The sequence below is a fragment of the Megalobrama amblycephala genome, linkage group LG16, assembly GCF_018812025.1.
Source record: "Megalobrama amblycephala isolate DHTTF-2021 linkage group LG16, ASM1881202v1, whole genome shotgun sequence".
Classification (NCBI taxonomy): Eukaryota; Metazoa; Chordata; class Actinopteri; order Cypriniformes; family Xenocyprididae; genus Megalobrama; species Megalobrama amblycephala.
In genome coordinates this window covers 13,860,252-13,883,196 of record NC_063059.1, presented here as the reverse complement: position 1 = coordinate 13,883,196, position 22,945 = coordinate 13,860,252, and the positions used below count along the sequence as shown (strand labels likewise).

General features: G+C 36.1%; 1 protein-coding gene across 1 annotated transcript in view; it reads right to left on the bottom strand.

The window, feature by feature from the left end:
* Nucleotides 1-1,311: 1,311 nt before the first annotated feature.
* nlk2 (nemo-like kinase, type 2) overlaps nucleotides 1,312-22,945 on the bottom strand; it is a 94,162-nt gene continuing 72,528 nt past the window's right edge. Inside the window, exons 7-11 of the mRNA XM_048161796.1 lie at nucleotides 22,101-22,202; nucleotides 8,155-8,241; nucleotides 7,196-7,394; nucleotides 5,984-6,077; nucleotides 1,312-4,256 (exon numbers count right to left, since the gene is read on the bottom strand). Of these exons, the coding sequence (XP_048017753.1) occupies nucleotides 4,202-4,256; nucleotides 5,984-6,077; nucleotides 7,196-7,394; nucleotides 8,155-8,241; nucleotides 22,101-22,202 (537 nt within the window). The 3' untranslated portion in view covers nucleotides 1,312-4,201. The remainder of the gene's footprint in view (nucleotides 4,257-5,983; nucleotides 6,078-7,195; nucleotides 7,395-8,154; nucleotides 8,242-22,100; nucleotides 22,203-22,945) is intronic.

Sequence of the window (22,945 nt, the reverse complement as noted above, 5' to 3'; positions counted from 1 at the left end):
ATCCAAGTGCATAATGACATAATCCAGAAGTGTCATCATTTTGGTGTGAAAGCAGAAGCACAAACATAAGTATTAGCAATAGATTAGTTGATTTGTTTTACTCTAAAACACTCCATTCTGTTTGGTATGATATTATCAACATTTCAAAAGATGGTTAGTATCAAAATTAACCTTCATCTAAGCTAACACCAATACCTAACTTTTTATTTGTTAATTGCCATTGTGTATATAAGCATATAATCATAATTTATAAAAGTTAATAAACAATAAAGTGCCTGCACCTTTCTGAAGGAAAAACCAACATAAGCAAATTCATTTGTTAAAGGGTAAATTCATCCAAAAATGAAAATAATCCCATGATGTTACTCAACTTTTCAACTGTTAATATTAAATTTATGACCTAAAATTAAATATTGTATCACTGTTTGCCATTACTGCACAATGTTTTACAAATGGACTACTTTTAACTAAACAAAATAATAAAATAAAATACTAAATGGAAATAAAAACTGTTAAATTCTCATTTTTAAAGGTATTTTACATTTGTAGTGAATTGGTTAGGCAGCTTTACAGCATTCCGGATGGGTGTCTCAACTGTACTAGGGTACTGTTTCAACTGTACCTGACTGTTTTCGACATGGGTACAGTTGGAACAAAAAAGCTTCTTGTGTTTATGAGCTAATTGTGAAAAATATGACCTACTTATGGATGTTAATTATTAATAATATTTTAGTAGACAAGTAAAAGAAATGTCATATGAAAAATCACTTCGTTTCACTTCTTTTCAGTCCCATAATTTTGGTGTGGTAACGGTGAAAGCAAAAAGTGTACCAACTGTACCTGGTCTACCCTACTTATTTTGAATAAGTAATTACTTCACAACCGCTAAAAAGGACATTCTAAATAGTATAAATGTGTGTGGAATGAATGCAATCTGGACGTACGACATTCGCCATGTTGCCACTATCACGTTACCTACCAGTTATGTCTCTTCTCTGCCATTCCCAAATCCTCTCCCGTGGCCTCTTGGGATAGTAAAGTGTCTATCATATGTACACTTAAGAATCTCGCTGGAAGAAGTAGGTCATCCAGGTAGGCTACTTTTTGCCTAATCTTTTATGAATACTGTGAATTCGGACACACGGCTTTTGCCACATTAATGTTTTTCGCCTACTAGCTATATAATAGAAGAAGTATTTGATTTCGAATGCAGCCACTGGCATTTGAAGTTAGCAATTTGGTGCTCAATTTAACTTGGTCATCATTTTTTGTTCATGGTTGGTAAGTAAAATAAGGACAGAAACAGCTGGCTTTTTTTAAATGTCAACATTTAATGAGCTTCACCACTGTACTTCAAATCTACACTCTGAAAAGAGACCGGTGATTTTTCAAAACACAGAACACATCCACAGAGTCATTCCGGTCCCTCAGAATCACCTCCGCTTTCAGGGCATCGAATGCAAATTTTATATTATAGTCATATATGTCGTAAAATGTATTCAAATACCATTAACTCTGAGTATAAACTTCAAACTTCCTTATAAAACTTGACAGCAAGTGCAGTACCTTCCCCATTTGGCCCAATCGAGCTTGCGTGTTAGTCTTCTCACAGGCTCTGTTTGAATCCGCACGTTATCTCGGGTACGCTACCTTCTTGTAAGTTCTAACATTGCCACATATTTTGTACGTTTATCTCATCTGACGTCTCTCGGTGAAGGATGTCATGTTAATTATCGTAGGTTGTCTCGCAGGACAAGTATGCTGTGTGATCTAACAGTCAGAGAACACTGGGGTGAGAACATGGTACTCTGTACAAGGATATGATGATGGGAACCACCTCCAACCAATCTCAAATTTAATGACTCTGATTTCTTTATACAGGGTTTGATAGGAATATAAAAGTCGGAAGGGACATTCAAGTTTTAAATCTCCACATAAAAATAAAAGCGTGGAGGTAAACAACCAAGTCATTGAGCTCGAGAGGTAGAGACCAACAATGTGAATCCATTATATACATATACACAAACAGTTCAGTGTTTCTTTAAAGGAAATTAATAATAATAATAATAATAATATTAATAATAATAATTAAAAAAGGGCTCTACTTCAATACTCATATCCACAGCTCTGCAGCACACAAGACACAATTAACATAATTGGTTATGTGTTTTTTGTTTGTTTTTGTACTTATACTGTTTTGGATTATTTCTTTGTCTACACTTTCTAGTGCAGGGGAAAATAAAAAGAAGAAAAGAGGAAAAAAAAATATGTACAATTATATGCAAGTCTCAAAAATAAAATCAAATTTCACAGCCCTAAAAATGTGCAGGCTAATTCAACTTCTATACAGCAGTATTACATTTTTTTTTTTTTTTTTATACATCGTTTTTTGTAGATTTTGCGTTTCTATTGAAATCTACCTGCTACTCACTTATTTACATACCATACTCAGTGGATCATGGGAAAGCATGCCATAGCACATTGAGGAAGAAATAAAAATAATTATCTAAAAATATATTAAATATTTTCCATTTGTTTTCTTTTAGTCTGAGAGAGTGCAGAAAGCATTATGGGAAATTTAAGCATGGTACAGTGAGTGAAAACTACTTCCAATTGCTTTCTAGACCCACAACATATGCCATTCCCAGGCACCCTTTTCAGATCCATCCTCTCCACAAGTCCTTCAACAGAAAAAAAGGCTTTTGAAGGGGGGGGGGGGGGGGTCAAAGAAGACGACACTGAACTGACATACACAGGATCACTAGCGTGATGCCACAGTCAGTTATAAACATGCACGGGTCCATACATGCACTCACAATGGTGTTCGTCACTTGTCTTCAGGGACAAGGTTTGGTAATATACCATTGCAATTATGGAATGGTTTGGTTGACCAACAGCTCAACCTATTATTTATCTAATTTCTTTGCTTTTTTTAATTTTTAGGCTTTTAATTTGGTTCGCATGCTATTCTAGATACTCCATCAGGGATAGCAGGGTTCGAAGGTCATCTTAGAACAACCTCCCTATATTATGTCGCTACATGCTAGTTGGGTTTTCAGTCTCGGTAGGAGACAAGCACCTGCAAGAATTTCTGGACACACGCATAAAGTCTCCTTTGCTTCAAATAAACCCTTTAGATACGAGCATTTCGTTTCGAGCCAATCTCGCATGCTTCGGATCCTCAACCGCTGTGCCGTTCAGTCACCCACCCACCAGAAGTACTAAATACTGACACAACACATCCACATTCAGGAGTACTAAGAGAAGCCTATGAATCAGTATCTCTGCCAAGTGCTGCGCTACAGAATACTGATTTCTTTTTTTACTGACGAAAGTTGAATATGAGACGGAAAGCGAGATACGAACAACGATAGATTGATAGAGAAAGAAAGGAAGAGCGCAGATGACAGCAAAAATGGAAGAAAGTCATAAAAATCACACCGCCGTTGAAGGAAATAAACGCAATGAGCAGCTCACTCTAGCCGAACGAGTGGTCACAGTTCTTACGAGGGCCGTCGCTAAAATTGACAAAGCCCGGGACAAATCTATATGGGTTGGCCTAATGAATAGGCTACTACAGAGGACCTTTGAGGGCCGGGACAGCAGTTTTCCACCCTAGACGATGGCCGTGGTTCTTAGTAAGGTGCTAGCGTGAGCAAAAAAATAAAAAATCTGATTCAGAGAAACTTGCCTTCTTTCCATACTACATGAAGCACTGCACTTCCTGTTTCCATGAATAAATAAAGCATGATTACTCGCACACATAGTCGTGAAGAGTTTTCCTTCAGGGATAATGCGCAGATTCTGCTGCCCTGCTGTTCAAAATACATTCAAGTCCACAGGGGTCGACTTCGTCTGCCGAAAGTACAGGTTCATGAGCGCGAACCTTCAGTATACTACTACAGAGCAGTGGGTATGTACGAACGGACCCCCCGTGACCACGCCCACCCTTCCCGTGTCCCGCTTCAACTCATCAGCAGTGGTTGCTTCTATAAAACTCCCATTTAGTAAGTATTACAGTACACACACACACACACACATCAGCGACATGGCTAGTCCTAGACTCCAGTGAAATGCTACGCAGGTTTGGGGAAGCCTGGGGGTCAGTAGTCCGTGGGGGGCGAGGTGTGGACGCGGGACGGGCCGCGGGAGGGATGTCCTCCACCACTGTTATCAACGCCATCTTCTCCGCCATCCTCAGCTACTCCCAAACCAGAGGAGATGGAGGCATCTCAGAGGGCTGAGCTACTGTCGAGCTGTGGACAGAAAGAAAGAAAGAAAGAAAGAAAGAAAGAAAGAAAGAAAGAAAGAAAGAAAGAAAGGGATCGTTATGTCTTTCTTTAAGGATGAGGGAATGTCTCCATCTAGTGTTGAGACACTGGGAAATAAGCTGCAAGATAAGCTTGAAAAGCACTAGATTTGTCAGGACACCAAAATATGCAGTAGCTGTTACCAATAATAATTAGAAAAGACAATAAACACACTTTTATGTAAAATGTTTGCCTAAATATAAAATAATGCAAAAATGCAACCAAAAGCAAAAACATGACTCCCCTAAAAATTGACATTCACGCTCACTGGCTTTGTTATGGCAAGTCTCTTAACCCTGAGGTTAGCAACAGACATGAAGGTGAATCTCACAAAATTTAAAGAAAAAGTCTATTTATTATAAAAAAATATATCTTGCATAAAGAAAATTAAGCTTATTTTTAGGTTTTTACTTTTTTTTCGCACTGTGATATTTTCATAAAGACTGAGCATGGCCAGAATTAACAGCAGATCTTGTCATGTGAAAATCTCATTCTGTATGTATATATATATATATATACAGCACAGTCCAAAAGTTTGGAACCACTAAGATTTTTAATGTTTTTAAAAGAAGTTTCGTCTGCTCACCAAGGCTACATTTATTTAATTAAAAATACAGTAAAAAACAGTAATATTGTGAAATATTATTACAATTTAAAATAACTGTGTACTATTTAAATATATTTGACAAAGTAATTTATTCCTGTGATGCAAAGCTGAATTTTCAGCATCGTTACTCCAGTCTTCAGTGTCACATGATCCTTCAGAAATCATTCTAATATGCTGATTTGCTGCTCAATAAACATTTATGATTATTTTCAATGTTGAAAACAGTTGTGTACTTTTTTTTTCAGGATTCCTTGATGAATAGAAAGTTCAAAAGAACAGCATTTATCTGAAATACAAAGCTTCTGTAGCATTATACACTACCGTTCAAAAGTTTGGGGTCAGTAAGAATTTTTATTTTTATTTTTTTGAAAAGAAATTAAAGAAATGAATACTTTTATTCAGCAAGGATGCATTAAATCAATCAAAAGTGGCAGTAAAGACATTTATAATGTTACAAAAGATTAGATTTCAGATAAACACTGTTCTTTTGAACTTTCTATTCATCAAATAATCCTGAAAAAAATTTTTTGTACAATTGTACACATTAAATGTTTCTTGAGCAGCAGATCAGCATATTAGAATGATTTCTGAAGGATCATGTGACACTGAAGACTGGAGTAACGATGCTGAAAATTCAGCTTTGCATCACAGGAATAAATTACTTTGTGAAATATATTCAAATAGAAAACAGTTATTTTAAATTGTAATAATATTTCACAATATTACTGTTTTTTACTGTATTTTTAATTAAATAAATGTAGCCTTGGTGAGCAGACGAAACTTCTTTTAAAAACATTAAAAATATTAGTGGTTCCAAACTTTTGAACTGTACTATATATATATATATATATATATATATATATATATATATATATAATATACACACACACACACACACCCTTTTTAAAGGATTTTTGTGATGGAAAAATTTCACAGCAAAAATCTTTATGAACCTAAACACAGGCCTCATTTTCTTTATGCTATTTTTTTTATTTGATTTTTTTTATGAATATGACCTGGATATTTGATCATGAGATTCAGCAATAAATCAAAAGGGTGGACTCACCTGATAAAGCTTTTGAAGGCAGCTGATTGGGGGTTGATACAGAGCGGTACCCTATTCCCCTTCTGCTGCTCCAGGATGAACTGATGAATGATCTCTATGTAGGGAAAAAAGAGTTTAAATTATAAATAAATGTTATATATAAAAGAGTTTACAGTTATAAATAACAGATTAAACGTTTCATGCAATCATGGTAAAAAGAATAGTTCAACTGTAAACATTTCTCCTGTGCTCGTGTTGAAGAAAATATGGTTTTGGAATAACATGAGGGTGAGTAAATGACGACAGAATTTTCATTTTTAGGTTAATCTCATTAAGTATACAGCAAGCTTGTTTAATCTATTAGACATAGTTCACACAAAAATTACAATTTTGTCATCACAAAAAGGTGGAGTGATGTGATTGGCTTAGATGACATACTCCTTCTTCCAGACTAGAACTCCATTTTGTTTTTTTTTTTCAGAACAAATCTAAATTATGAATGAAGCAATGAATGAACTGAAGATCTATTCTAGCAGTAACCTTGCAGGTCAAAGAGTTGATTCTGAAGGAATATTCTGCAGGCAGACTGTAATATCTGTAATATCTTCTAAAACTCTATACTCTTTCATTTGGTAGACGAGCTGTTAAGCTTAAAACTAGCTCAGGCAACGTGGAAACTCCTCATGTGTCCATCCAAAAGGGGTTCCCCTCGCATTCCAAACACGGCTGCCTACCCTAAGGCGCTTTAAGTCTCTAGGCGGTCGGCTCCAACCGTACTGATTAATCCTCCAGTGGAAACACGTTGCACACAGGATGGAGGAAGAGGAGGGAGGGTGAAGGGCAGAGTTATTTTGAGCCGACAGCACAGTAAGCCTGCTTTTAGCGACAGACTCTCACTAATACCCGCTGACAGTGGAAGGCAAGCACAGATCCAGGGGCCCCGAATGAAGGGTGAAAACAAGAGACAAAAACAACAGGAGCAGCAGGGGATCTGGAGCAGGAGACACCCAGCAAGACTTCTGATTAACGCGCAGTGGCATGATGGGCACATGCTCTCAAATAGGTTCAATTCAATTGAGACCTTTAGCTCTTATACATGTCGTTTACAAACCAAAAGTTGGATCAGGACAAAAGGTTAAATTAATAGACCAACAATGTTTGGCTCATGTGTTGTACATTGTGCATAATAGGACAGAATGAATCATCATCAACAGGTGAGAACACCACACTAACCTTTGACCTGCCGAACTGACGTCAGGTTCTTTTCAAAGCCGTCGTCAAACTTGGGGTTGGTGACAGGCTCAAAGTCACTGGTGTAGACGCGGCCAGAGGATGTGGTGTAGCAGCATTTGCACATGCAGGTGTGGTACCGCAGACGCCCCTCGTCCAGATACGGGTGCGCCAGGGCGTCCTTCGCAGAGATCCGCTTCGACTGAATTGGGAAACACAAATGTTCTGATTGAAATTTACTTTTAAAAATGCAATAAAATTCAAATTTAAAAAACTAAAATTTACATATTAAAAATAAAAAGAAATTATATAAATATATATTAAATTATTAATAAAAAATGTTTCATTTAAATAATATATAATCATATATATTATTTTATATAATATTGTGTATATTTAAAAAAAAATCTATAATGTATATAATAAAATTACATTTCATTTTATCCATATACATTTATGTATATATTAAAAATAAATATATATTAAATTAAATATATACACAGACATATATATACACACGTTAAATTATGTATTCAATAAAAAAGTATTGTTTTATACAAATAATCTTTAAATATATATATTATATATATAACAATTTTGTTACATTAGTTAAAAATTGCTTGTTAAAATTTTTAAATTAGTATATATATATATATATATATATATATAAATAATTTATATATATATATATATATACTATTTTAACAAAAATGTTTAACTAATTTAACAAAATTGTGTAATATATATACTACATATTTTTTTTTAAATTAGTTAAACTTTTTTGTTAAATTAGTATATATACACACACACACATATATATATATATATATATATATATATATATATATATATATATATATATATATATATATATATATTATTTGGTCTATTTGATACATTTTAGTACGTACTTTACTTTGAAATGTTCCAGTTTATGAGAATAGAGTATCAAGAACACTTACTGGGTCAAAGACCAACATCCTGCAGAGGAGGTGAACGGCCTCATGGGTTGCTTGACTGGACAGAGTGTACAGGACAGGAAGTGAAGGCTGTAGAAACAGGAAATTGTATGGTCAGTTGAGTATTTGTTCTTTTACCAACTTTATACATATTCAAATATAGGCAGAAACAAACTACTGCAGTATGTAATTATTGATTCAATATCTGGAGGGACCAAAGCAAAATTTTGAAAAAAAAGAAAAAGAAAAGGAAAGAAAAATCATGAAAATGCATGAATGTAGTTAAACAAATGTGAAAATGTTATGTGACAAAGTATGAGAATGAACATGATTCAGAAACGTGGCCAGCTCTCAACATCTTGTTCTGAGAAGCAGTCAAAACATACAAACAGCTTCCTCTAAGCATGTCGATCCCGGTCATGTGAGCCTCAGCTGCACGTAACAGTCTCAAGCATTCAAAACATTCCTCCCAGTAGCACATGATTCTTGCGCCAATAGCCGCATACTTATCTGAGGATGTGGGACAGCAGAGACAATGAGCTGGGATATTTTTAACCGTGTCTAATTATCTCCTCCGCCCACCTTCCCCCATCCCAAGCCCCCCAGCCGACTCACCAAAGAGTTGATTGAAAAAGCCCACCGGTAATTGCTTGTTTTCCCTGGTTAGGTTCTTTGAGCCGAGAACAGATGTGAACTATGGCTGGTGATTCACCCTTTAAAAAGGGATGACGTATTGTCAGGGCTGACTGTATAGCTGATGGAGTTGAAGGTGTTAGACGAGAGATGGAGGAAGTGGATGGGAAAGGAATGAATGCTTTCAGCCACAACTAGAGCCAAGCGGAAACGAGGCGTGCTATTACTTTAAGTGATCAGACCTTCATTGAAGGAAGAATCTGAGTCATATCTAGGGACCAGAATACCATGAAGACTTGAAGGTGGGCAACATCTCAGATCAACTGCCGCCCAAAACACACTAAAGGGATATACTGTATATTAGGGATGTGCATCTCCATAACTGAGGCCGATGCGATACGCATCTCGATGCATAGCCAACGATACGATACATTTAAGATACATGTGAAGCAACTACCGATGCGACGCGATATGATTCACCCCATTACGATGCGATCCGATTTCGATTCAATACAATGGGAAAAAAATATGATGCTATGCAATTCAATATGTAGGGCTCTATGAAATACTTTAAATACTCTATTTTATTTTTATTTTTTTTACCGAAAAAAAGATTGATCTGAATAAACAAGGTATGTGCAACTTTGGTGTATAAGACAGCAGGGTAACCGGGTAGCTGTATTTTGTGCGAACAATATAAATCATAATGTGATTTTGTAGAAATTGTAATCAGGTGCCCATTAAAATGTCTTTACATAAAGGACCTGATTATGAAACAATGCAAAGTACAAGTGCAGCATTGAGCTTCTTGAGTCTGTTCAGTAAGGAGCGTTTTGATTGGTGGATTAAAAGCTCACAGCGATTGGCTAAACAGAACATCCTCCAAAAAAAAAAAAAAAATCCTCCCAGGAAGGTCTCAAAAATTCAAATTCCGCACACAAATTCAAAGCAGTTCATGCATGTGTGACAATTTGCAAATGCAGATTCAACGATCCATAAATACATGTAACATCATTCATAAAAGTGTGATGGAAATTAATTCAAGAACTTGATATATACATATTTGTGTACCATTTTTAAATTTATTTAGGTACGATGCATTTGGGGAAATATTTATGCTTTTACTTGTGTATTTATGAATTGCGTTTTGAAATTACGAATCGGATTTTGTAAATGTGAATTGTGTTGCTTTGTAAATGTATTATTTTTGAGGCTCCATATTTATTCCTATAATGGCAAAGCTGAATTTTCAGCATCATTACTCCAGTCTTCAGTGTCACATGATCCTTCAGAAATCATTCTAATATGCTGATTTTTCCCAAGAAACATCATTATCAGTGTTGTGCTGCTTAATATTTCAAAATGTAATATTAAAAATAAATAAATAATCGGTAGTGTTATTCACTAAAAAAGTAATTTATTTGGATACAGATTCGATTCACTAAAAAAGAAATTTCATTTGGGAATGTTGTACGTTTCTGATACACTAATAGAAGCTGCTCCCTATTTGTGTCGGAGCATGTGTGCCAACCGCTAGGCTCCTCTGACAAATCTGAAAGTTTATCAAATGATGGGCGTTTGAACCCAGTGGGTCAGATTCTGTGTGGGCCGAGCCGAAACTATGCCTGTGCGATTATGAGTCAAGAAGCATGCAGGGTGCAGTGATGTACCAACGTGGTGAGGTTGCGTGAGCGTATGTGAATAAGGAACCATAGTGGGCAAGTTTTTGGTGAGTAGTTGGCAGTAGTGCACTGTGTGTGAGCTTTTTTATCTGACGCTATGATCATGCCCTCTGGGGTGGTGTGATCGTGTTGCTGGAGAATTAGGCAGTATTAGTTAAGGATTACAGTGGAATGTGGATTCAGACAGTTAAGGGAGGGAAAGGGCCTCTCCCTGTCCCATGATTCAAAGCTCAATTAGATAAATGATGAGTCAGGAGGGTTGACACATGACATCATCAGCCCAGGCTTTCAGTCATCCCAAGCACGCAGGCAGCTCCTGTTCTGACAGCGGGAGCAATGGACTGAGCAAATATGCAACTTTAAATCCTTGACAAGCTTGTGGAGTCAGACACTTTTAGACCTTACACAAAGAACTTGACTGAACTTAGAGGTGACATGTGAGTTTTACTTGTTTAGTGTTTTTTATCAAATGTAGTAGTCTGTACCAGGTGTGAACCAACAAGTTTCAGGTGACCAGTAATTTGCCTGTTCACACTGAAAGCGGAAATAATCAGACAATCAATATATTTTGTTTAATATACAGTTAAAGTGAAGGATTCAGGAACAATGAGATTTTACTGCGGAGGGGTTAATCAAAGCTACATCTGTCACTTGGCGCAGTTGGTTAGAGCAAAATTTATAAGAGAACCAAATCAAACAGGTTTACATGGAAGATGTTTTATCACTCATTACCATAATGTAAAAGACTAGTGGTCAACAAATATAGGTTTGTCAATGGCTGGTACCGTTATGACCCAGTCGTATGGCCATCACAATTTGGCCCTTGTCAAAAGCGCTCAAATCCTTATGCTTGCCCATTTTTCCTGCTTCTAACACATCAACTTTGAGGACAAAATGTTCACTTGCTGTCTAATATATCCCACCCACTAACAGGTGCCATGATGAAGAGATAATCAGTGTTATTCACTTCACCTGTCAGTGCTCATAATGTTGGTGAACATAATAAATTGTATCATGTATAAATTGCAATGACAACAAATGAAATGTACACAAAGCTGCTCTAATGAAATGAACCCTGATATTACACAATATTTACTGAACCCCTGGAAAATGTTTATTAAATGAAAAAAATATTTTAGAGAATATTTCATAAAACTTCACAAAAAGTATAAAAATGTATTGTTTATGAACCAAATTTGAAATAATTTCTTTATTAAAATAAAACACTAGTTACAATACATATTTACAATATTTAAAAATGGAAAAAAAAGAACCATTCAAAAGTTTGGGGTCAGTAAGATTTTTAAATGTTTTTGAAAAAAAGTCTCTTATGTTCACCAAAGCATTTAGTTGTCAAAATTGAAATGTTATTATTTATTATAAATATTGTTATTTTCTTTTTTAATGTATTTTAAAATGTAATTTATTCTTGTGATGCAAAGCTTAATTTTCTGCATCATTACTATTATCAATGTGAAAGGCTTTTGTGGTGCTTAAAGGTGCCCAAGAATGCTTTTTTACAAGATGTAATATAAGTCTAAGGTGTCCCCTGAATGTGTCTGTGAAGTTTCAGCTCAAAATACCCCATAGATTTTTTTAAATACATTTTTTTAACTGCCTATTTTGGGGCATCATTAACTATGCACTGATTTTTTCAGCGTGCCGCCCCTTTAATTCGCATTCTCCCTGCCACACGAGCTCTCGATTATATTACAGCACATTTACAAAGTTCACACAGCTAATACAACCCTCAAATGGATCTTTACAAGATGTTCGTCATGCATGCTGTATGCATGCTTCGAATTATGTGAGTTAAGTATTTATTTTGATGTTTATATTTGATTCTCTATGAGTTTGAGGCTATGCTCCGTGGCTAACGGCTAATACTACACTGTTGGAGAGATTTATAAAGAATGAAGTTGTGTTTATGAATTATACAGACTGCAAGGGTTTAAAAATGAAAATAGCGACGGCTCTTGTCTCCGTGAATTCAGTAAGAAACGATGGTAACTTTAACCACATTTAACAGTACATTAGCAACATGCTAATGAAACATTTAGAAAGACAATTTACAAATATCACTAAAAGTATTATATTTTCAGTATAAGTATTATATTTTTTCTATATTATATTTTCAGCCCAGGCCGAAGCTACGGGTGGAAGGAGGAGGAGGTGCATGTCATGGGAAGGGTGAGAAACGAGCACCAGCTTCCTGTGAAGCAGTGCCCATGTGACGTCCGACCGCCCCTCTGGCCCAGCAAAACCCCCAGCAACACTCAGCAACAGGTGCAGGCCGCAGCGTTCCCCAACCAGCTCTGCGTTCCTCCATAATCTCCCCCCGCTCGTTGCGACTGTGTGGTCCGGGCCATCTCTCCCCAGTATCACAAACAAGCCATTGATCATCCTGGCAGCAAAACAACACAAAGCCCTTCAGGCCCACAAGTGCAGAGAGAGCAGACCCTGCCGCACCTGGGAGAGGGCCAAGCGAGGACAGACAGGTGGATAAGACTTGTCTGTTTGTTTATTTTTGCATTGAACATGCTAAAAAAAAAAAAGCAGGGCACGTTTCCTAAGGGCACGCAAGGGGGAGGGGGAGCTGATATAGATGCAGGCCATTAAACGAGTGAACGCTGACAGAGACAACAGTGATTCCAGAGAACGCTGAGCAGTAGAGCAGTTAACAGACTGCCTTCTGTATACTTCGACAGGCAGAATCTGAACAGGGTGTGTGTGTGTAATAGATATTGGGTCTCATTCACTAATGCCAAGTGCACACCACAAGACTGAAGCTTGTCGCCCTGCACGCATTTAAATACTCAGTTTCTTACTTTTGCCAAGTCTTTGTTGTGTACTTTAATCACAGACATCAAATGCAACATAATTCTCCTCCCCAGATTCATTCTCACACAAAGTCACATAAACACATGAAACCGCAACAGAAGATTTTATTCTTGATAATGTCAACAAACAACATGGTGGAAATGGCGGTTTGATTTGCATGCAACTTTCACCACATGTATGCAAAATGTGTTAAGAAGAAAGGTTCTGTACATATTTATAATATATTGGAGCTGTCATCATTAACAAGTTAATTAAACTGAAAAAAATTGAAAGCTAAAAGTGTTATATATTTAACGAAATTAACACAGAATATGTTTTTCCATCATCCTTTGGCTAGAGTTACATTATATGATCATGCTCTTATTCATGCAAATGCTTTCAAACCATTCAAGAGTGACAAGACACAAAAGAGAACTCATTTCTGTACTGGCACGCTGTCTGTCTGTCACATGACTCGTGCGCACAGAAAGCCGCTTCAGACAGCGCACCAGTACAGCAATGAGTTCTCTTTCTTGCTTGAATGGACAAAAACATACAAAATTATGCCAAAATGCCCATTTTGTCAAATGTACTTGAAAGCACATTTTTAAATGAGTTAAATAAAGCCTTAAATGAACGTAAAGAGTTGTGAGAAAATAAGATGCCTGTAAGATCCGCTTCATGTGTGGGAGGTCTTAAAGTGACAGCAGCCTAATAAACCTGATGCTGTATGTCATTAATGTTAATCAAAGAACAAAAGAAAAAGAGAAAATCACTCACTGCTCTTGACTGAATAACTTTTGTAGCTTTAATAAGATTAATCTATATTTTATTTATATTTTATGCAGTGAAGACTGAAGTGTTTGATAACTTTATTCAGTTTCTGCATATTTCTTACCTGTTAGACCTACCTGAAAATTTTAAAGCACTTTTTACAATGTTACATGAGTCAAAAACAATAACTTTTTTTTGTGCATTTTGGCAGGGTATGTAAAAATCTGAACCGGTCTGATTGGGCCAATAGAAAAAATCATTAGCGTTGAGCCCTGATATATTAAAGGGCACAGATAAATGTGGCATTTATTATAATGGGTTTATGTGAAGACTGTTTTAAGCTCACTTAAATTAAAATGTTATATATATATATATATATATATATATATATATATATATATATATATATATATATATATATATATTTTTTTTTTTAAATCTAATTAATGTTAAAATTGATAGCTTTCAATTGTATTGTAATGTTAAATGGCTATAATTAATGGCTAAAATTGAGAAAAAAATCTGTTTCAGTAGCAGTGAGACTGGCTTTCATTCATAAAAAGATGCCATTAAACAAATATTAAAAACATACTTTCTTTATGTTGTTTCAAGTAAATGTGAAATTATTACAATATAATTAGGTGCTATTTGCGATTAATTACAGAAAAATGTGATTAATCTGTTATTTTTTAATCGGTTGACAACATTTGTATGTACACCATACTATTTTGTGTGAGAACCTATTCTGTACACATATGTAAAAACACTTGTACTAAAATATTAGTGAATGAAACACAGGGAAAAAAACAGGAAGCGGAAAAAAAAGAGGAGAAAAAGAGAAAAAAAAAATGCAGAGAAGTGGTGTTTTTTAATGCAGAGTGGCGCTCAGAGATAGAATAACATTCATGCAGGGCAGGGGTGTAACTCTTCCACCTCTTAAAACACACTGTCAGGCTGCGTGAAAGCATATTTGTTTCCGGTTTCAGTTTGAATGGTAGCACTTAGAGCTGGTTTGCGAGCGGGAATGGAGACACCGTTGAACACCGTATCTCTCAGATGCACTCAGATGCCCAAACTAATCTGGCTAAGTGTCAGATCCGATATGGTGAGGATGAAGATCGCTAAAGCCCCTGAAGGATCTCATTTCAAAACAGCCCAAATCAGATCTTCTCTATTTATAGCACAGGAACGGGACAAGTGTCTGAGGCCTCCCACATTGATGAGAACATCAAAATGAACACATTAATGACTGGTCTTTTAAAATGTAAATTGGGAGCTGTGAAAGTGTCACCACGTTGTCAAAACAATGTCTGTATCTTCAGCAAGAGAGCAGAGCTTCAGATGCTTCGACAGAAGAGGAACATTACAGCCGTAGCGACTCTCTAATGAGGTCGAGGCCACGCGATGGTTTCCCTTCCAGTTATTAGTGCAACATTAAATTAACATTTTTATAATATGTTGCATTTGATGTCTGTGATCAAGTTGACAGTTTAACAGTTGAGCCCAAGCCTTTGTTACTAATTCTAAATATGTAATATGTAAACCTTTATACAATGTTTTTTTTTTTTTTTTTGCTGTGTACTTTTCATCCCAGTTGTATTTATTTGTTGCACAGGAAACAGCCAATGATTCATCAGCTGAATAGCATGAATTTGCTAAAACCTCTGTGCCTGCCTCAATAACCGAACACCGGTTATTACGTGGTGCTGTCGCAACAAGAGGGGAAAATAAAGCGTTCGCCATCTGTTAGCAGGTGCCATGGAGTTCAGTTTGGAGCAGACATCAGGCTACACAGCCCCTGGTGACATGGGAGGGGCCACATCTGCTCCAGCTCTGCACACGGTCAGCATGCAAGACCCCCTAAAGCCATTAAATAACAACCCCTCTGCTCATTCTCCTTGCTTTTTAGAAGCCTTTACTGTAAGCCCACCCAGCACTGGGGTCATCACTTTCTGACCTGAGTGTGTGTGTGTGTGTCCTGTGAGAGAGAGCATGTAGGCGGAAATCTGATCTGATCATGTTGCCTCTCTGCTAAGGCGGAAAAATCAGCATGGACCCGAGCATACATCTGTTTCCAAGAGCTCCCTGCCGACTTTTACATACACAGCACACAGGTGGTGACTTACAACTGCAAAGCAGAGGAAAGTTTTAATGGGCAGAAGTGGCACTTGCATAATCAAGTGCAAGTATCAATTTTGTCCGAGATGTTTCTGAACAGACAACATGATTCTATTGTGTTGTCTTCGCTCGAATGCACACAAAACAAACTTACAGCACGACCAGTGCAGTTCGATTCAAAACACAAGCAAATGACTCTTTCTTAAGCAGTTTCTTTTAACGAATCGGTCAAAAAGATTCACAAGTCATTAGTTTGAATCAGCTTAAAGGTGCCATCGAATTGAAAATTGAATTTACCTCGGCATAGTTAAATAACAAGAGTTCAGTACATGGAAATGACATACAGTGAGTCTCAAACTCCATTGTTTCCTCCTTCTTATGTAAATCTCATTTGTTTAAAAGACCTCCGAAAAACAGGCGAATCTCAACACAACACCGACTGTTACGTAACAGTCGGGATCATTAATATGTACGCCCCAATATTTGCATATGCCAGCCCATGTTCAAGGCATTACACAAGGGCAGCCAGTATTAACGTCTGGATCTGTGCACAGCTGAATCATCAGACTAGGTAAGCAAGCAAGAACAATAGCAAAAAATGGCAGATGGAGCGATAATAAATGATGCATGATATCATGATATTTTTAGTGAAATTTTTAAATTGTCTTTCTAAATGTTTCGTTAGCATGTTGCTAATGTACTGTTAAATGTGGTTAAAGTTACCATCATTTCTTACTGTATTCACGGAGCCGTCGCTATTTTCATTTTTAAACACTTGCAGTCTGTATAATTCATAAACACAACTTCATTCTTTATAAATCTCTCCAACAGTGTAGCATTAGCCGTTAGCCACGGAGCATAGCCTCAAACTCATTCAGAATCAAATGTAAACATCCAAATAAATACAATACTCACAGGAATCGATGCATGTATGCAGCATGCATGACGAACACTTTGTAAAGATCCATTTTGAGGGTTATATTAGCTGTGTAAACTTTGTTTATGCTGGTTAAGGCAGTCCAGAGCTCGGGGGCGGGGGAATGCGAGATTTAAAGGGGCCGCAGCCTGAATCGGTGCATATATAATTATGGCTCAAAATAGGCAGTTAAAAAAATTAATTTAAAAAAATCTATGGGGTATTTTGAGCTGAAACTTCACAGACATGTTCAGGGGACACCTTAGACTTATATTACATCTTGTTAAAATTGGTTCTAGGGCACCTTTAACATAAATCTGTTGCGGCATTTACCGAACTAACAACTTACTGACAGGGTGTTTATATGACGAAATAGTTTAAGACAGACATTCACAAAAGGGTTGTTATAAAGCATATTGTAAAAAAAAAAAAGCAAATCCTTTTTTAAAGGAAAGTGTCATTTTTTTTAAAGAAAATGATTTATTTATAATTATCAATTATAATTAATAAATGTAATTAATTTGCTGTTTATATAAGTGAAAAAAAAAGGAGTACAACATTTTTTAAAGGGCAGAGGTTATACTTGCATCATCAATTCTGTCCAATATTATTGATAATACAATTATTATTATTATATTTTATTATAACATAATAATAATAATAATAATAATAATAATAATAATAATTTAGATTATTCAATATATTATTATATTATTCAATAAGTCTAATTTTCATTTTTTGGCGAACTTGGGTGAATGTGGTGATTTCATGTTGACTTGATACAAAACTCTGCATTTAATCTCCAATTTACTTAATTGTTGCCAAGGAGGAACAAATAACATATTAAAGAGATCTTATAGGAAAACACTCCCTAGCAAGAGTTCCTTGGTCAACCAATTTGGTCTTTCCTTTAAAATTGTTTGACCAAAGCACTCTTGCTCGTTAATCTAGTTAAGAAGCCTAGTAAGGACACAAACATACTAGAATCAAAAATAGAAAACTTTTCAATAGGGCTGATACACCACAACCGCTCACTTTCACTTCCGTCTTTAAATGGCAGCTAAGGTACGGTCTCTTTACATTCTCCCCCTCCAGCAAAGGCTAAAAGCTTCCTCTCTTTCTAGTGATGTTAAGAGCCTTGCAAAATTAATAGAAGTAATGAGGTCCCCTGTGGAGGCAGCCAAGCTGATCTTAAGAGTCAGACCTCTTTTTAGATCTCTCAAGTCCTGCTTTCTCTTGGACAGATCTTGACTCTGTCTTCCTCCACCTATCCACTCAGCCAAATCCTGAGTGACTGTCTCTATCTTGAGAATGGGCATTAAAGCATACCGCATCTCCCAACACTGTTGTTGAGAACTTCACTGAAATGCCTCTTGAAATCCCTCTGCCAGACTCTCTGGAGACCCGCTCCTCTCGTTGCCTTCTTTTTCACTCAAAAGCCTTCTTGATAAGCTATTCACCTTCACAAAAGTGGAGGTGGAGGTCTGGTGTGCCATGTTCACCAGTCATTAAGACTCCAGCACTGACTCTGATTGTAAAGCCACCTCACTCAACTAAACACACTTCATTGCCTTGACTTCTCCAACCTTCACACATTAAATGGTGACTAAAAGCACAGTTATCTATAGAGAAACACGTCTATATATGAGAGAGAGAGAGAGAGAGAGGGGTACTGAGTGAATGCATCTACATTATAGTACTATTAATTGTGTATATATAAATATATTTGTTTATAACTGAACTTTCACCTTTCAGGACTTAACACCTGAATTTTCAGAGAGTTTGGTAATAGAAAATGTATTTAGAGTTTGCAGTCTGAACAAGTAACATGTTTTTCTGTTCAAAAATATAAAGTATGACCAGAGTCCAGTTCACAAACAAATGACTTACAAGCAGTTTCTTTATAATGAATGAGCAAAAATTATACACATCACTGGTTTCACTCAGCCTCAGCCTTTTCCATTGTTTTTATATGTAAACGCGCTAGATGGATGTGCAAAACTGTCGCGCTCGCATCTTGCATCTTTTGCAGTGTCTCGCGCATGATATGGCGCTCTAAGTTTAAATCAGTTCCGACCTTTAAAAAACGCATCTCGATACCTTGCGTTTCTTCCTACATTCCATTGCCCGCGTCTCTCAAAGCAAAAACATGTTCTGTGTGAACGAGCCCTAACAAATTAGTCGCTGAAAATGTTATAGCAGTTAACATTTGACTGACTTACTGACAGAACGTTTACTTGACATTAAAGTTGTTTAAGACAGATGTTCAAATAAAAAAAATAAAAGAAACGTAATAAAAAGCATGTTACATAGCGGCTGACCATGAAGCCTAATATTTATATATTTTTTAAATAGTAAAAAAACGGTCAATCCTTTGCCAATTTCTTTCTTTCCTTCTTTCTTTCTTAGAATAATATAATTTGTAGTAGTAGTAATAATAATAATAAAAACATTAGTACAATTAATTGATATAATTAATATTTTATTATAACAATAACAATAATAATTCTTCATATTACTATTATTATTATTATTAATGTTATGTGCCAAATACCTAAAAACGGAATGTTCTGGAAAACACTAACCACATGACACTGAAACACCTGATCAGACACATGGAGAGGGGAGTCACCACAATACCCCACAGACCCTTCAGAGACCCCTGTTCTTTCAGTCTCTAAAGCCTGTTACATGTAACGGGAAGCTCAGCTGATTAACATGATTAAAACATCCTGCTCTAGGGCCTGTCGACCACACACAGGAGGCAGCGTCGAGTGACAAGGTCAGCCAAATGTCAGTATGAGTGTGTGTGGGTAGTTGGCTGGGATTAAGGCTGGTGAATGCTGACCAGAGAAACAAGTGCCTCTTCACATATAGAGCTAAATGGTAAAGACTTTCTCTAATCTAGCAGGTGCATGGCTGTATGTGTGTGTGCAAAGAAGGCGGGCTTCTTGGTGAGCCGCCAGGCATCAGGTCGATGCAAAGCAGGAAGCAGAGGTCCACAGCCCTTGCGCTGCAGTTCCTGTTCTCTGCAGGGTATCGCCTTCTCAGCGTAGCTGTCTAGAGCCACAGAGCCAACACCCAGCGCCAAATCACTCATACACCCTGACAAACACGCACGCATTCATGCTCACACGCCAAGAACAGCTTTCTATATACTCAAAACCATGAGCCTTTCAGTTTAGCAAAATGACCAAAAGGCATTTAGAGATGGAACTCTTTCTAGCCTTTCATAAATATATATTAAAGGAATAAAGAAATCTGAAGTGTGTAACTTCTGAGCCACTAGCAATTGCAAAAATATTGACTTTCTTTAATCAGGTTTCCGGAACACGCCCACACGCCCACTGTCCGTCATTGGTTGGACAAACAGATAGTCCCGCCCTAGTGTCTCTGGGATAGGGTAAAGTGTTTTAAAGGGTTAGTTCACCCAAAAAATTAATTTCTGTCATTAATTACTCACCATCATGTCGTGGCAAACCCGTAAGACCTTCGTTCATCTTCTGAACACGATATTTTTGATGAAATCCGTGAGCCTTCTGGCCTCCGATAGACTGAAACAAAATTACCACTTTCAAGGCCCAGAAAGGTAGTAAAGACATCGTTAAAATAGTCCACATGACTACAGTGGTTCAACCTTAATGTAATGTTTTTTTGCGCACAAAAAGTATTCTTGTTGCTTTATAACATTAAGGTTGAACCACTGTAGCCATGTGGACTATTTTAACGATGTCTTTACTACCTTTCTGGACCTTGAAAGTGGTAATTTTTTTGCAGTCTATCGGAGACCAGAAAGCTCATGGATTTCATCAAAAATATCTTAATTTGTGTTCTGAACGAAGGTCTTATGGGTGTGGAACGACATGAAGGTGAGTAATTAATGACAGAAATGTAATTTTTGAGTGAACTAACCCTTTAACATTAAAAAAGCCACAGACTTGCCAATAATTATGTTATAGCCAATAACCAATAAATGGCTGATATTAAAATTATATACTATTTAAAAAATACATTAGTTAATTAAACATAAAAAAAAAAAAAAAAAAACTAAAATCAATTGTTGTAAATGCTACATGTGAATTTAGGAATCATAACTTTATAACATATATTCATTTTGAGATTTGCTAAAAATTAAATTTTGTTAAAGTTTTGTTAAATTATTTGTGTTTTTACAGATTAACGGCAAATGTAATATAAATAAATAAATAAATGAGCATGCACAATTAAATATCAAATATTAATCAATATTATATTTTTATATAAAAATTTATATATTTTATATTTGTGTTTTATTTTATTCTGGTTCTTTGTTTTAGTCTGTTTTGTGTGCTCTTACTACTTTTATGATGCTGTTTCTTTTGTGAAGCACTTTGGTCAGTCTTGTGGCTGTTTTAAATGTGCTATATAAATAAAGTAAACTTGAAACTTGAATACCAATAAATAAATAAAAAATAAATAAAAAAAATCTCTAATGTCAGCCAATAACCAATATGGAATGAAGTATTTCTGCTTTAATATTTAGTCTACACACTAAATTGCTGTGCTCAAATGTGTCAATAATAGCTGTCATGGCTCTCTTTCCCTCCCTCCCTTCCTCTCTCTCTCTCATCAACTGATCAATCAGTCCGTCAGTGGATATGATGCAGGGCAGGAAATGGAGAGGCAGAGGGAGGGAACCGAAGCGAGAGAGGCCCATAGCGTGTGGAGCGCCGGGAATCCTGCAGCAAAGGCTGATGGGAAATTTCTGCGCTCCGGGGGCAGTAAGAGCGGCTCGATTCCATAAACAAGGTGCAGGATCGGTCAATAAGTTCCGTCACTCAGCAGGAACAGCAAGTCACCATGGCAGCGCCACAGGGCCTGTTTATAATCAGGCTTCCTGGGACCAAAAATATTAGTGCAAGGGAGCGTTTGCACAGGATATAATCCACTAACGAGTCATTATCTTTCATGATGCTGCTTCGAACACCATGTGCCTTTTTTGGAACATTGTTTGATGTCAGACTCACCTGTTTATGTGGTCCTCTCAGGATGTGAGCTCTGGCCCCCTCACACGCCGTCCTCATGGCCTCCAGAGACGGAGTCCCCAACAGATCCGTGATCAAGTCCAGCTAGTATATAACAAGAAAAAGAAGAGTATGTAAGTGTTTTATACACAATGAATGTAGAACTGCATCTGTAAAAGTTGCAAACATAATACAAGCTCTTTGTACACAAATACTCTCCTCAGATCCAGGAATTTATTTTTAGCTACTGTAGTATTTATTTATTATTTTTTTTAAATTAATACAAGTGACTGTTTTAAGTACTCATTTATCTATAAATATATGATAATAATTTAAATAAAAAATATATTAACATAATATCAAAGTATTTTGATCATTACAATGACATAGTAAAATAATAATAATACACTGTGTTGTATAGTTTTAATAAAAATATTAAATGCAGCAATATAATATTACAAAATAATAATCAACAAATAAAAAGTGTGAAAAAATGAGTGCTGTCAAAACGATTAATCACGATTAATCACATCTAACGAAGGTTTATTTACATAATATGTGTGGTTATATATTATTATATTTATATATATATTATATGTGTGTATACATACACACACACAGAGTCATATATATATATAATAAATTAAATAATTTATATACACGCATATTATGTAAACACAAACTTGTGTTAGATGCGATTAATCGTGATTAATCAATTTGACAGCACTAAAAAAAAAAAAAAACTTGTTACATTTAGAGAAAAACCTTTTTTGCATTGTACGTCTTTTGTTATAAACACCATAACTATATAATATTATGAGTCTCAGAAGGATATAGCATACACATAT